Source organism: Barbus barbus (assembly GCF_936440315.1).
Source record: "Barbus barbus genome assembly, chromosome: 24".
Classification (NCBI taxonomy): domain Eukaryota; kingdom Metazoa; phylum Chordata; class Actinopteri; order Cypriniformes; family Cyprinidae; genus Barbus; species Barbus barbus.
The window spans coordinates 8,144,518-8,160,981 of NC_136752.1; the positions used below are offsets into that span (position 1 = coordinate 8,144,518).

Here is a 16,464-nt window from a genome sequence, read left to right on the forward strand (position 1 = left end):
GGACAGAATTCTGAGGCAGCATAATAGTTTAATGATCTACAATAAAATAGAGAGTGCTTTTGTGATAGCTAAGCAATTTTTAGTTACTGCAGTACAAATTTCTCACTAGAAATGAAATTAAAAGTGGGGAACATTGGTAAAAAAACAAAACAAAACATTTACACACAAACTGACCACCAACCACTATAACAAGTGTTATCAGATGGGTTGCCATGGAACCAGAGGCCTGTTCTGCCTTTCTTAGGTGTTAGATGCATTTCGGGGGAAGGGTCCACAGACCCTCATAGTTGGCCCTTTGGTTAGGTGAGGGGGCATAAGAGATTATTTGTTAAATATAACAAATAGCTGTGTGTCTGATTGGTCCAAATGCTACACAAGTCAGGTAGACAACAGTACAGAATCTCACATTTGTTTTGAAACAGAGCTATTTTGGAATGTAAGTACATAATGTAGTGAATGAAATGCAACTGAAACAGCTTTATTTACAAGTGGCTTGAGAGGGCGTTTGAAGACTGTCACGGTTTGGTTTCTGTTTAGTTTCCTGTTTTGCCCATATTTGGTTTTTCCTGTCATTAGTTAATTATCTATCATCCTCATCACCTGTGTTTAATTAATTATCTCGTTTGTTCCTTTGTCCCGATCCCTTTAAAGGTCCTCAGTTCTCCGCATGGGTTTGTCTGATCTTAGTTTTCAAATGGTTTATGTGTGTTGATGTTTAATAAAATACTTCTGTTTTTCCTACTCCTCGTTGTGCGCCCATTGCTACAACCACAACCATAACAAAGACAAAATTACCCATCTTTAAATCTACTCTTAAAAGTACAAATTAGAAGTAAATGTGACAGAGTATGTACTTCGTTACTACCCACCTTTAATGTACACAAAAAACATCTGCAACATTTTTATTGGAAGGTTAGTTTAAATGGGGATAAAAATAATAGCCTAAATATAACAATTAGAGAATGTTGTGTATAAGTTATTTAACACATTTAACATTCTAGGAACAATATTTTATGGTTGCAAAATAATAATTAAAAAATAACCACCCTGCAACGTTCTATATAATAATATTTTTATAAAAAAATATTTTTTATGGTGGTAAAAAAACCAATCCTAGAACGTTATTACTAATGTTGGGGGAGCAGTTTGTGTTTGCTTGGGTTTGCCTATGTGTGACATGCCAATTTAAAGGGTCATATAATGCGATTTCAAGTTTTCCTTTCTCTTTGGAGTGTTATGATCCCTGAAGTTGCAAAGACAAAATTCTCAAAACCACAGAGATATTCTTTATAAAAGTTAAGACTCTGCCACACCCCCTAAAACGGCTCAAACATGCCCCCACATGTCTACGTCACGATGTGGAAATATTTGCGTAATGCGGCCCAAATGTTCACGGAAAGAAAGAAGGCATGGTTTCAGTAACTGCACTAGTGTTGATGCAGCCATGTCAGGGAAACGCTGTGTGATTCTAGGCGAAAGCAAGCACTTTATTTGACCTTCCGAGAGTAGATGCATTTAGGAATCATTAACCCTTCCAGTGGTGAGTTTAAAATATTCTAGCGGTCCCCCCAGAGTGAGTTTAAGGCGACCATTATTTTAGAACATTTGCCCTTACTGTTTCCATGGCGACACGTCATGATTGTCACGTGACACACCGCGGCCACAATAACACTGTATGACAGATGGATCGCTTTTATTTAGTTTTTCCTTTTTTATTTAATATATTCACAAACTTGCTTATCATGTCATGGACAATCTGATATTTCAATTAAAAAATATGTGTAAATGAGTGTGTTTTGTTGTTTAAACACCTTTATAAATGATCTTGATCGTGATCTGTAACGTGAGATGGGCATCGCCATGTTTGTTCGCGCTGTAGTTCAGAGTCCTGTCAGTCGGATTTACAGCACGTGAATTCATCAGTTTCTCCCGAAATACAGGTAAGTAATAATAGGTATGTGATAATATGACAAGCGCAGTGCACATCGCTCTCTGGCTCAGCACCAGAAAACACGCAAAACCACAGTTTGAATTTGGCAGTTATGCGACGTCACCGAACGTTATAAATCCCATATGTGAGACTGTACTCCCAGGGGCACTGAAATAAAAATCCCATATGTGGGACTGTACTCCCAGGGGCACTGAAATAAAAATCCCATATGTGGGACTGTACTCCCAGGGGCACTGAACTAAAAATCCCATATGTGGGACCGTACAGCTCAAAAGGTTAAGATTATTTACAACAGAACAGCACAACCCAGATGTTTGAATTTGTGCATTTTATGGACGACCGTTTCGTGAACCAGGAGAGGAGGTAATTCTGACTTTGATATGACAATCTGGAGCTTCTGAATCAGCGACTGTAAGTATGTTTTGTTATTAGTTTAAGTATTTGCTATTGACTGTTCAAATGTGGAACAGTGTGTGATACGGTGTGTGCATGCTCGTGTGTGATAGAGGGAGACAGGGTCAGAGTCAGCTTGAACTGTTGGTAAAACTACGGACATTATTAATTGTCTTTATATTTACTTTGAAAGCTGAAGCTCACGTTTATTGTAAGGGGCATTACATTTCCAACGCATGCTTGTGGTGTTCGGCCACAATGCACTGGGTCAGTTGGCCAATCAGAGCAGAGACTGTGCATGTCCGACGGAGGAGCTTTGTAGAAAATGACATGTTTGAGAGAGGAATAGAGGAGCTACAATAATGTACAGTATTTGAAAAATAATGTGTTTTTTGAACATTAAAGCATGTCAACATATTCTGTTACAATCAAATACACAAAATAATGATCTTTAAAAATAGCATCATATGACCCCTTTAAGATATTTATGATATCATTATAGATATCTTTATACTGGTCAAATAATAATTAATAATAATGATATTGACAATTATATATACAGTATACATATACACACACACACACACACACACACACACACACACACACACACACACACATATATATATATATATATATATATATATATATATAAAATTTGAATAGTTAGAATGATAATTATTATTAATAATTATAATTTTGACTATTCAAGTTATAATAATGACTCATAAAGATACAACTGTTATTTCAATCTTCATTATGACGAGTCAAAATTGCTGTATTTTACCTACATTATGACTAGTAGAGCCAGGTGTATTAAATGCTAAAACGGCTTGCCATACATACATTTCCGTAAAACGAAAGAACTTCAACACATGACCCATACTGAGTCAGTTGGGGAGCTGGATACACTGCGTAGGTCTGCCCTGTCATTGATACAACACAACCTCTGATACAGGGACATTGAAGCTGGTGTGATATTCAAACATGGATTGGTGAGTTGCATATGCTGCATTCTCATTAAACTTTGATATGAGGACCTACAATAAGATAATACATTGCTGTGCAATATTTAGACCTTTGAAAAGAGTAGTCAAGATGAAGCTGTCATCTACAGCCAGTAAAATGACTTTAGTTTCTTAATTTTGAACAAATTTCAGCTAAATATCTCGACAAATCTGTATATTAGGTCTATTTTCATACTTAGGCTAACTTTACACTGGTGCATTTTCGTTTTAAAACACATACCTTTTGCTACAGTTACACCCAGAGGTGGACAGTAGTGAACTATTTTTACTTTACTCAAGTAAATTTAAAAAGTATATGTAGTTTATCAGAATGTTTTTCTTTGGAAAACTTTACTTCACTACATTCAAAAGCACAATGCCAAACTTTTTACCTCACTACATTACATAAATAAAATTGTTGTTTGTTTTACCTTTACTACTTAAGAACATTAAAAATGTAGTACTTTCTTGTACTCAAGTAAATCTTTGAATTAGAAAGTAATAGATTTCTAATGTAATTAAGTATTAAATTATATTTAATATGAAATTTAATGCAGTAAAAAGTACAATATTGTGCTTTGGAATGTTGTGAAGTAAAGTTTTCTAAAGAAAAACACTCTAATAAAGTACAGACACTTGAAAAGTACTTTTACAGCAGAGTAAAAATACTTCACTACTGTCTGCCTCTGGTTACACCTGTCGTTTACACTATTCCGGCATAAACAGAGACTATTGAAAACGATGGCGTGGATGCCCACCACTGATCTATCCACCTTTTTCTTCCCGAGTGGGTGCGGCCATTTGAAAAATGTTATATGGGTGTAGCTTCAGGTCTCATCAGGTTAAACTTGTGTCTTACTATATTATTGTAATGTATTATCTTAATTATGAGCAAACTGGTTTGTAATCCAAACAGTTTTACCGTTTACTGTACTTTGTTTTCTTCTTGCTATTTCCCTATAGAAGCTATGAACAAGAAGTCTCACCCATAGGCTTACTTCCGCATTAAAGAAAAAGGTGGATATATAATGACTGGATTTCTCATCCTCATTGTGTTCTAAATAGGGCTGTCAATCGATTAAAAAAAAAATGAATCACACATTTTTCTAAAATTAATCGCGATTAATCCCACCTAACATTAAAGTTTGTAAATATACTTATATTGTAATAATTTCACATTCAATCTTCAAATGTACAAACAACATAAAGACAACATAAAGATTTCTTTAATGGCATCTTTTTTATGATTGAAGGCCAGCATCACTGATATCATTAGTAGTCTCTATAATAGTTTTTTCCCCTTAATATTTAACATGTGACGCACATGCATGCACACGGTTTTAAGGCAGCTTTAATCGCCTTTTTGGTAACTTCATGCCTTAACTGACGGCATAACTAGGACGTGCATGCACGTAGTTTCTTTCGTTGTTTGATATGAAATGATACAGGCTACAGCGCATGCCGGCACTTTTGTGCATGTTTTTGAAGAGCGCGCTACGAGCACAGTATATTTTCCTCGCTCGTTTGACTCGTGCCTGGCACGGAGGCGAAGTTAGAGCGCGCATCTGAAATGTCTCCCGTTTGTTGTGGTCATAAAGACATTCTGCATCTAAATACATGCAATCCTTTTCAAGAAAAAAGAGAGAGAGGCAGCAGTTGCGAATGGGGTGGCCAACCCTAGCCCCGCCCCTGTGTTAAATATTTTTAACGCGTTAATCTGAAAAAATTAATCGCATGCGTTAACGCGCTAATTTTGACACCACTTGTTCTAAACTGCTGTTAGGCAGTGAAGCCAACAGAAGTGTTCAATCCACCAGGCAGTGAAGCCACCAGAAGTGTTCGATCCGCCATCTTACAGAGATCCTCATTGACTTACAGCCAAACCACTGACCTAATGGTTCGTTTCCACTGAGCGGTACAGTTCGGTACAGTTTTATATTTTCACACAGACAATATCCGTTTCTCAATATGTGTTCTTGTGGACTTGTGAAACGTCATTGCTCAAAAACCTGCAGAATTTTCAAAATATTACTGTTATTCTGTCATGAAATGTAGTTTTAAGAGTTTTTCAGGCGAGAATGTAGTTGTTTAAAACTCAAATATGTGGTTTATTTATAATGAAATAGCGCCTATTTGAAAATTTGCTATGCCAATTTCGGAGCTCCAGGCGATTACTGGGTGCTCCGTGCTCATGTATCCGCCTCGAGCAACCTTACGCTCGGCAAGTCCTTCCAACATTTGCAGTTGGCTCTGATGTCTCTGTAGTGATTAAACGAGAATCGATTCCTTTTGTGCATATTTAACAGGCATTCGTGGTCTCATGAATCTATTATTTGTTCCTGGTCATATCGTTTTAACTGAAGTTTAACTTTATATTTATTTTGAACTTTACCGTAGTGACTTACAGCCATGACTTTGTAGCAAATGTTTGAATGTGAATTGTTTGCTTTATTTCCTCTTATATAATCCTCTTATACTTTATACTTATACTTTTATAATGGCTATTATTGTTCATTAAAACTGACATAAAAGAGGAAGAGTTGTGCTTATTGTTGCGCTTTATTGCTACTTTCCGGGCATACACCACGCCTATCAAGTAAAAGGTCATTTTGGCAGTGGAAACGCAAGCCTGATCAGGGTTTCCCGTACCGAATCGTACTGTACTGTACTGTACCGTACTGCTCAGTGGAAACGAGACATAAAATCACCCGTTTTAAAGCATATCAGTCACACAGGATTCGTTTTTAGGATATGTATCACGTGTTTGAGTTCCTGTTTGTCCATAATTGGTTTAGTTCCTTTTCTAATTATTAATGTTCATGGTTTGATTAATTGCTCCGCACCCGTTTCAGTTCCTCTTGATTACGTTCCGTTTATAAGTCCTGTGTTCTCCCCTCGTTCTTTGTCCGCTGTTGTACGTCTATATGTCTTCCCGTGTTCCTGCATTGAATTACTTGTCATTAAAAGATTGTTTATTCTGACCTACTCCTCGTCTCCTTGCTCCTACGAATCGTGACAGAACAGCGGACCAAACAGAAAGTGAGCGGTGCCTTTTTCCCCCATTTTTTTTCTTTTTCCCATTTTTTTGAAAGTTTTTTGTTTCCTGTTTGTTTCTCCTTGCAGCTATGGAAACCTCCGCATGCTTTTCCACCCTGGCCCACCGAGATCTCCCACTTATGGAGTTTGCGCGGGAACTCTGCAGGATCACGGCAGGTACAGTGTTAGATGACGCCACACTGAATTCTCTGTTCTGGATCAGGGCCAACTACTATCGGCCCGTAGTCTCCGCTGGTTCCATCCAGCCCTCCATCGTCTCCTAAGTCTTACTCTTCTCCGCTGGTTCCGTCCAGCCCTCCATCTTCTCCTGAGTCTCTTTCGTCTCCGCTGGTCCCGTCCAGCTCCCCTTCGTCTCCTGTGGTCGTCAGCTCTGCTCCTCGAAAGTGCCCCCCAGAGCCCACTTCTCCAGAGCGCCCTCAAGTGCCCGCTCCTCCAGAGAGCCTTCAAAAGCGCCTCCCCCAGTGTTCCAAATTTTTCCCAAGAAAATTCTGTATATCCACCTAGACAGGAGAAGTTTGAACAGTTAATTGGGGAGAGGAGTCTCCGATGATCTTATATAAGCTCTGAACAGACACATCAATGGTTAATGGTTGGTAGTTAGGTGACTGATGCATTGGGCAGTTTTCACCACCTTTTGCAGGGCTTTTCTGTCCACCACCATAAAACTGCCATACCAAACTGTAAAAGAGTTGGTCCGGATTTTTTCTATTATGCAACGGTAGAAACTTGTTGAAATATGTAGGGACATGAAATACAGATACTGATGTGCCTTCCAACCACGAGGTGTTCTTATGACACGACAGATCGTCAGAAATGGGTACACCCAGGAACCTGAACCTGGAGACACATTCTATTTCAGTCCCATTGATGCAAAAAGGGAAGTGTTTGCTGCATTTTGATTTACAAAAGTTCACAGTAAGCTCGTTGTTCTTCATGGCATTGAGGGTAAGGTTGTTAGTGGAACACCATGCAGGCAGACTTTCGGATCTCCTCTCTGTATGCCGTCACATCATTGTTGCTGATCTGACCTGTCCCTGTGGTATCGTCTGCATACTTGATGAACATTTTAGTGTTACGTAGAGGCACACAATCATGGGTAAACTGGGTGTAGTTGAGGAGATCTCATTGCCCAACTTCACTGACAGAAAGTCCAGAATTCATCTGCATTTATACAGTGCCCTCCAAAAGGGGAAAGGGAAGTGAATTTGTGCTCTGCAATTAACCCATCCAAGTGCACATACAGTAGTGAACATACACCCGGAGCAGTGGGCAGCCATTGCTGCAGCACCCGGGGAGCAGTTGGGGGTTTGGTGCCTTGCTCAATGGTCTCACCTCAGTCGTGGTATTGAGGGTGGAGAGAGTGTTGATTATTCAATCCCCCACCTACAATCCCTGCCGGACCTGAGACTCGAACCCACAACCTTCAGGTTTCAAGTCCAACGCTCTATCCACTAGGCCACGACTGCCCAAAAGTATTGGAGCAGTAAAGACAAAACTACAGAATGTCACATTTTATTTTTGGGTGATTCAAAACAGATGTTTTACCAGCTAAGAAGTTCAGCACTTTTAGAGTTTCATCCCCCTATCTGATGTGAGCATAAGTATTGCAACTGTTGCCTCACAGGTCTTTCTAAGTGATCAGCTGTGTCCTGTTGCATTAGACAAAGATGAACATTTATCTAAGTGATGGGAATGTAAAAATGTGGAGAAATAAAGGGAACTGCAAATGATCCCAAGCATACAGCCTCATCTGTAAAGCATGGTGGAAGTGGTGTCATGGCAGGGGCATGCATGGCTGCCTCTGGAACTGATGACAGTAGCAGAATGAATTTGGAAGGGTACAAAACCATCTTGCCTACCAATATTCAAGAAAAATCCACCAGATTAATTGGGAAGTGCTTCATATTGCATCAGGACAATGACCCAAAACACCCCGCCGGTTCAGTCAATGAATTTATAAGGGCAAAGAAATGGAAAGTCTTAGATTGCCCAAGCCAATCTCCAGATTTAAATCTGATTGAACATGAATTTCACCAGCTGAAAAGGAGAGTAAAGGCAGAAACTCCCCAAAACAAGTAACAATTGGAATTGGTTGCATTAAAGGCTGGGGAAAGTCTTTCAAAGGATGAGACCAAGACTCTGGTGATGTCTATGGGTCACAGACTCACTGCTGTGATTGTGTGCAAGGGATCTGCAACTTAATAATAGCTTTTAATATTTTATATCTGCCTTATGTTCAACTGTCCCAATACTCATCACATCAATGAGTGGGATGAACTCTAAAAGTGCTGTTCTTTTTATTTGATAAAACATGTATGTGTTGAAACGGCTAATAATAAAATGTGACATGCTGTAGTTTTGTCTCATATTCATCTTTTAATCATATTTGCAAATGTCTTGGCTCCACAGCCAACAGAGCAATTTTGTCTTTACTGTTCCAATACTTATGGAGAGCACTGTATGTACAGATACCAGGTCACTGAGCTTGGTGACCAGTTTAGTGGGGATGATGGTGTTAAACGCGGAACTGAAATCAATGAACAGCATCCTTAAGTAAGTGTTGTTATCCAGATGTGTGAGGGCTGAATGAAAAGCAGTAGAGATAGTATCCTCCGTCGACCTGTTTGGGTGGTAAGCAAACTGGTATGGGTCCAGTGTAGACAAGAGTTCACTACAGTTCTGCAAGTCCTCTCACTCAATGGCGCTGCTGAGAATGTTAAACTGTTATTAATTACAGTTTAAATACTGAATTGCTACATTATATTTTCCAGCAATGAGAGGATAAAATTGCTGCTTTTGAAGTTATCTCACTCATTGTAAAGAGAGACGCACAGACGCGCATACACGCAACTTTCATCTCTAACATAAAACAAAAGATGACTTTTCATTAAAGTCTTTATTAATTTGACTTCCGCTTATGCCTTGCTGAAGAGATGCACAAGTTAGCCCGGCTGTAATTTGTATTAAGATTTCCTAAATATATCCCAGTTTCACACTCTCCAGACACTGGAGGATCCCTTCCCTGTAGCTGAGTCCGGTGGTGTCTGGGAGATCCACGGGGCGATGGTAATTATCCCTGATCCAGAACAAGGAGTTCAACGTGGCGTCGTCTAGCCCCCGTCCACACGGCGAGACCGCTGCACTCCCTCGCATACTCTGTCAGCGGGAGATCTCGGCAGGCCAGGGCAGTCAAACAATCCGAGAACTCCATTCTTCGGTATGGTCTGTTTCTGTTACGGATAGTGGTTGTAGAATAATAGAACAAAAGATAATAGATCACTTCTAAGATAATACACAGAGACCAAAATGGATTCATTAAGGGCAGGCAAGGTTTTCTGTTAGAATCTTGCTTAAAGTTTTATATCTTAAAAAAGGGAACTTGTGATACGGCCATTCTGTCCTTAGATGCCAAAAAGGCTTATGACAGGGTGGAATCGCCGTATCTATTTGAGGTCCTTAAAAGATTTGGGTTTGGAGAAATTTTCTCTAAATGGATTAAGATACTTTACACGCATCCTATGGCTGAAGTGCTCACTAATAATATAGTTTCCAAGGCTATCAACATTCAAAGGGGTACTCGTCAAGGAAGTAGAAGACAAGATAACTTGACATTTGACCTATCTCCCTATCTTCCCTTTTCATAGATTTATTTAAATAAACCATTGTTGAATAATGATTTGGTATATGCCTTCTATGCATGTTTTGTATTTTCAACTTCAACTTCTCGTCTGGAATAACCTGTTACTATTTAAAATAACCTATGCCTTTTTTCTCACATGAAAAGCTGTAACTACAATACTGTTTTATTACATTGTTATATTTTGTTAAATCTCAATAAACAGATTTATTAATGTTTAATAAAAAATATATATATTATTTAAATAATAATTTTACCAGTATCATTGGTAATAATAATGTTATCATTATCATTGGTAAAGTATATTGTCCAGTCTAGCATTGTAACATAAGTGATATGTAATATTTAGAATTTGTCTATTTTATTTTTAAAATGAATGAATGTTCTTGCAGTACTGTGGATCATTACACAGCAGGCATGCTGCTAAGCGGTGTAGGAGATGCTCTGGGTTACAGGAATGGGCTGTGGGAATTCAACGAATCCGGCCCTGCCATCCACAAGGTCAGACATACAAAAATACAACAATTCTTACTGTTAAAAAAATCTTTACATTAATATTTTAATATTTCTTTAATAAGTTTATTGTAAGTATATATATATGTAAGTTTATTGTTAATGTTTTAATATTCAGTTTATTGTTAGACATAAAATAGTGGTTTACGAGTTCACACTTACATATATTTAGCACGAGTAATGTAATGCGTATTTGGCGAGTATGGTAATACGTTGTTGGCGTTCTGTCCTGGGGAAGGGCTCCGAGCTCGGGAATTGCCCAAACCCAGAGTACCCCCCATTGTGTGGTGAGAACTTTAGTGATGGTGGTGGAGAAGGGGTGGTGGAGGGATGCTGATTAACCCTCAAATGAATGAGAGGTATGTCAGCTGTATTTATATCCGTGTATTGATTAACTTGATTGTGTACCACTTGTGTCTAATTAGGCGTCAGATAAAAAGTATCTTACATGCTCCTCCCGAACTTTGTTAAAGAAACATTTCTTGAAGTAAAAATTTGCTCAAGTAGCGAGTTACTAGTTACTTACACACACACACACATATATTTACACACACACACACACACACACACACACACAGTCATGTGAAAAAGTTAGGACACCCTATTGAATTCCATGGTTGTCTGTATAAGGACATAAAAAAGTCTGGTCCTTGGCAGGTCTTAAAATTTGGAAAATAAAACCTCTGATGAACAACAACACATGACCTATTGCACCATGTTATTATTTATTTAACAAAAACAAAGCCAACATGGAAAAGCCATGTGTGACAAAGGTAGGACATCCTTAGTGTTAACATATGAATTAAGAGGGTGAGTGCATGCTCATTCACATGCATGCTCATTCACAAGTAGCATAATCCCCGCCTGCCTATAACTACAGCTACGAAAATTTCGTGTCCAGCAACGCAGTGGAATATTCAGGTCTACATTCTCAGGTTTGGCTCCAGTATATTGCATAAATGCAAAAAAAAAGACTAATAGGCCATTTGGCTAACAATAAATACAGAATATAATATGTGTCCACCAAAGCATTTTTAGCCACCTGAAAAATGTCAGGTGCTCTTTTGAAAACGGCCAGCTGGCGGCGCTTGAAAACACTTTGGTGGCACAGCGACTGTAAAAAAAAAAAAAAAAAACTTTCCAGCTGTCGATTTGGTTGCTATGTTGTGGAATATCCACAGCAGTAAGGTATTAGTATCTAATTTTGAAGAATATTACTGAACATATAAATGCAGTAACACGCAATATTAACTTCTCTATCGTTGTTCAGTTGTTGTACATGTATGATGATTGGTCAGTGTAGTATTTGTCCTGTTCCACCTCCATTGATTGGACAGCTGGCTAAAAAGTGACAGTGACAAGCGCCAAAGCTAAACCGGGGCTAAACAGTTTAGCTACAAAAAAAAACCCCCAGAGCAAACGAGCTTGTAGTTTGCCAAAAAACACAAAACGTTTTAAGCACCATTTACACGTGGTAGGGAGCATGTGTATTTATTTCGTACCAACTAACGTTTTGAAAATACGAACATTTTCATGCATCCGAAAATTTACGCCAGAACAGCTTTACGAACGATTTACATAAAAATTTGTTCTGCTCGTGTTTCATGAATAAGGCCCAATGAGCGTGCATACTGAACAACTCCGGAGTTCTCGGCGGTGACAAATCAAAACGCCTCTGATTGGATTCATAAGATCATCAACAGAAAGGTGCGTGATTGGTTATAATGCTCAATGCTGCAGACCGCGATTGACACTTTTCCTTAATTTCACTCATTCAAACACACCCCCACATGTCTACATCACGATGTGGGGAGATTTTCATAACACCGCCCAAATGTATACGCAATGAAAGAGGACGTGATTTTTATTCTCGCTGTAGTGTTGTTGCTGCCACCGGGGCCATGTCCTGGAGACGCTGTGAAAGCAAAACTACTTTCTTTGGGCTTCCAAAAGGGGATACAACTAGAAATCAGTGGTTAAGTTGTATTTACAACACTGTTCCAGAACAATACAACGCAAATATTCTCGTGTGCACGGCGCAATACACAGAGGACTATTTCCTGATCCTGGGAGAGAGTAGCCTTGCTTGCAGGCTTGCACAAAGGCTGTTTCTATAAAGTGGGGCAATAGGTTGTTTGCACATGACGTCATTGCTGTGGCGCGAAATTCAGCTGGAGGGCAGGAAGTAATTTTTTCTCCATAGGGATCAGTAGCTGAAACTCGAGATGCCTGTGTTTTGTGTTGTTTATGGATGTTCAAATCGGTCAAACCGAGAAACCACAAGGAGCTTTTATCGTGTACGAAAATGTGTTGTTCATAAGGGGGTAAAAGTCAAGAAATTGGCTGAAAAATGCAGGAAAATGTGGCTTGTAAACCTGCGTGTGCGGTCGGGAGGAGCCGATCGGATAATGCTTGTGTGTGCAAATGGTTAATATAAGATATAATATTAATATATTAAGATATTAATACAGATATAAATAGATAATCCAAGGCTGTCACCTCAAGCATTCAGCGTGGGACAGTCAGAAGTCACTCAATGCTAAACGCCACACGTAGACATGATGTAAATAAGATATTATTTGCAGTTCAGAGAGCTTCATCGACTATAACGGAACATTGTGAGATTGCAATAAATTGAAGTGAGCCAGCTTTTTAGTGATTATATAGAAGCGCTATTTACTCGCTGTCTAGGCTGTAAACAATTCAGAATTTGAATAAAAGTTTTGCTTTACGTGCTGTTAGGACCAACGTACACAAACCCTGTATGAAGCAAAGTGCCAGGAGTGACTGAAAAAAAAAGAGAACGGATGAGCTCTCCGTAGACGTCCGTTGTTATGGACATGTTAGTGTACTGTGCTTTGATGTTGATTGTTCCTTAAGCCTGACTTTATAAAGCGACCTTGTGTTTTGTAAAGGTGCTTTATAAATACAAATTATTATTATTATTATTATTATTATATATGCCTACAACCAGGGTCAGGTGCATCTGTGCTATTCACTGTTCACCAATCATTTTGTGGCATTTTCTTTATATGGCCCTTTACTGTACTGCAGTGTTACACAGCCTGTTGGTTAATCCTCTGTCCACCGTAACACTTATTTAAACATACTGCCATAATTGCATGCAAGTTACAAAATGCAGTAATTTTCCTGTATATCTAAAAAAAGAGAATTACTGTAATTTGTCATTAATGGAATAATACTTAAAATAGCAGACAAGTTGTTAATTTACAGATATTGTTTGTAAATTTACCAAATTTTGAATAGAATTTAAAATAACAGAAAACTCTAAATTGCTGTTCTTATCAAACATTTTCGAAAAAGCTGTTTAAATACAGTTGCAAAATTATCTGCAAATTAATTCAATCTTCAGTATGGCTTTAACTTTTTGTAGACCACTTTGACCAATTAAGGCCATTTAAATGTGCTTTATAAATACAACAATTGAATTGAATTGAATATGTTATCTTGTGTAACGATAAACTGTTGGGCTGTTGAGTTAGAATCCGTTTCAACAGCTTTGCTGGCCGAAGCTTCACCTTGTTGCAAATGTCTATATGTCTTCTGCCTCTCTGCTGCAGAAATTGAGAACTTGGTCAATCCACTTTTGCCTCTCTGGAATGGAGACTCCAATAATAAGCAAAAAATATTTAATAATTTATATACAACACATACCTTTGAGAAAGGTTTAAAATTGATCATAACTAACTCCAAAGGTTAATTTTCTCCAAGATCCTGCAATTGTGATTTTGGATTGTTTTTTATTTTGTATTATTTAACCAGTATTTTTAAAGTCTGATCATACAAAGACTTTAAAGATTTAATCACAGCTGAATTTGTTTAACATGTTGCACATAACTCTCAATGAGTATACTTATTTTTATAAATAAGTATTTCACGTGTTCACACTTACATATATTTAGCACGAGTAATGTAATGCGTATTTGGCGAGTATGGTAATACGTGGTTGGCGTGCTGTCCTGGGGAAGGGCTCTGAGCTCGGGAATGGCCCGAACCCAGAGTATTCCCTCGTGGTATGGTGAGAACTTAGTGATATTGGTGGAGAAGGGGTGGTGGAGGGATGCTGATTAACCGTCAAATGAGTGGAGGTATGTCAGCTGTATTTATATCCGTGAGTTGATTGACTTGATTACGTGCCACTTGTGTTTAAATAGGCTAAGTATCTGACGTGCTCCTCCCGAACTTCGTTAATAAAACATCATAAAATGTGTGTGTGTTGGAGTTTGCATCTGTTTTAAGGTTTGAAAACTTAGTTATGAATGGATTTAGATTTCTCTTTGTGATCTCCCTTTGTTTCACCCACTGCTGGTGCATTAGGAGTTCTTAATTTTTATGTCAATCACCGACTAAAACCTTTGGAATTAGTGGTTAAGTCAGCAGGAAACTGTAGACCACCATTTTAAGATGAGTTGAGTGAAATCACCAAATCTATTATAATATTCTATATAGGAACTGAAAAAGCTAGGGGGGCTGAAAAAGATCTCTGCGAAGCTTCCTGATTGGCCAGTTAGTGATGACACCGTGCTTCACTTGGCAACTGCTGAGGCTTTAGCAACAGGTTAGTCCATCCGGTTGGGGGTTTGGATTGGGTAAAACTGAATTTCAGTTACTGAATTATGATACAGATTTTCTCTAAAATGCAACAAATATTTTGAGCTGTCATTACTTTTCAGGAAAAGCAGGTGAGGAGCTACTGCATGAGGTTGCTTTCCGATATGTGGAGGGAATGAAGGACATGATAGGGAGGAAGCCAGGAAAAGCAACTTTTCTAGGTATGCAACAACATGTTATAACTGTTGATAACATGAGTAACCATCTAACCAAAATCTAAATCAATAACACGCCGTTTCTCATTGCCAAAGACTATTAAATTATACTATTTATGTAAAATATTATTTTTTTGAACAATAATATTTAATAAACAACAACAGCCATTACAAAGTTACTAAGCAATTCAGTCAAGAGTACAAAGTCCGCACTCTGATAAAGTTACATAAAAATAGAAAGTTACAAATCTTTTCCCTCAGCCAAAACTATTTGTTCTGAAATAATAGATAAATGAGACCAAAGATAGCCCGTTACATATACCCAAGACAAATAATATCTCATGTTTAACCACTATAGAGAAATATGTGACTCTAGACCACAAAACCAGTCATAAGGGTCAATTTTGTTTTAAAATTGAGATTTATACATCATCGGAAAGCTGAATAAATAGGCTTTCCATTGATGTATGGTTTGTTAAGATAGGACAATATTTAGATAAAACTATTTGAAAATCTGGAATCTGAGGGTGCAAAAAAATCCAAATATTGAGAAAATCACCTTTGAAGTTGTCCAAATGAAGTCCTTAGCAAAGCATATTACTAATCAAAAACTTTTAAGTTTTGATATATTTACGGTAGGAAATTTACAAAGTATCTTCATGGAACATGATCTTTACTTAATATCCTAATGATTTTTGGCATAAAAGAAAAATCAATAATTTTGACCCATACAATGTATTTTTGACTATTGCTACAAATATACCCCAGTGACTTAAGACTAGTTTTGTGGTCCAGGGTCACATATTTGAACAAACTGCATATTTGAAATTTAGATGACTACATTCTTGCCTAAAACTCTTAAAACTCTTTACAAATACTTCAACAGTATAAACCCAATTAAACGAGATTGGGCAATAAAAAAAATAATTCTGATTAATTGCGGGTGGGTTGCAGGTGGATGAGATGGATCATTAATGATGCAAATATTAACTACATTCTCTAAAATATGAATGTGTTTTTAAAATCGTTCGGGAAGGGGCAGTGACAGAAACGGTGACATTCCAGTTAAAGTTTGAAGGGAGTAAAGCCTGTTAAGTTTAGAAAATATTTTGTTTTATA

The 16,464-nt window shown here is 37.9% G+C and overlaps 1 protein-coding gene across 3 annotated transcripts in view; it reads left to right on the forward strand.

Annotated features, from left to right (window-relative positions):
* The first annotated feature begins 3,226 nt into the window (after positions 1-3,226).
* Positions 3,227-16,464, forward strand: part of LOC306844004 (ADP-ribosylhydrolase ARH1-like) — a 42,317-nt gene continuing 29,079 nt past the window's right edge. The window contains exons 1-5 of one of the 3 annotated variants that reach the window (XM_079375796.1): positions 3,232-3,339; positions 6,475-6,564; positions 10,438-10,546; positions 15,029-15,137; positions 15,253-15,351. In XM_079375796.1, coding sequence (XP_079231922.1) covers positions 3,332-3,339; positions 6,475-6,564; positions 10,438-10,546; positions 15,029-15,137; positions 15,253-15,351 — 415 coding nt within the window. In that variant the 5' untranslated portion in view covers positions 3,232-3,331. Of the gene's footprint in view, positions 3,340-6,474; positions 6,565-9,411; positions 9,626-10,437; positions 10,547-15,028; positions 15,138-15,252; positions 15,352-16,464 lie in introns of those variants that run through there. The other 2 variants (XM_079375797.1, XM_079375798.1) reach the window with 2 other exon arrangements.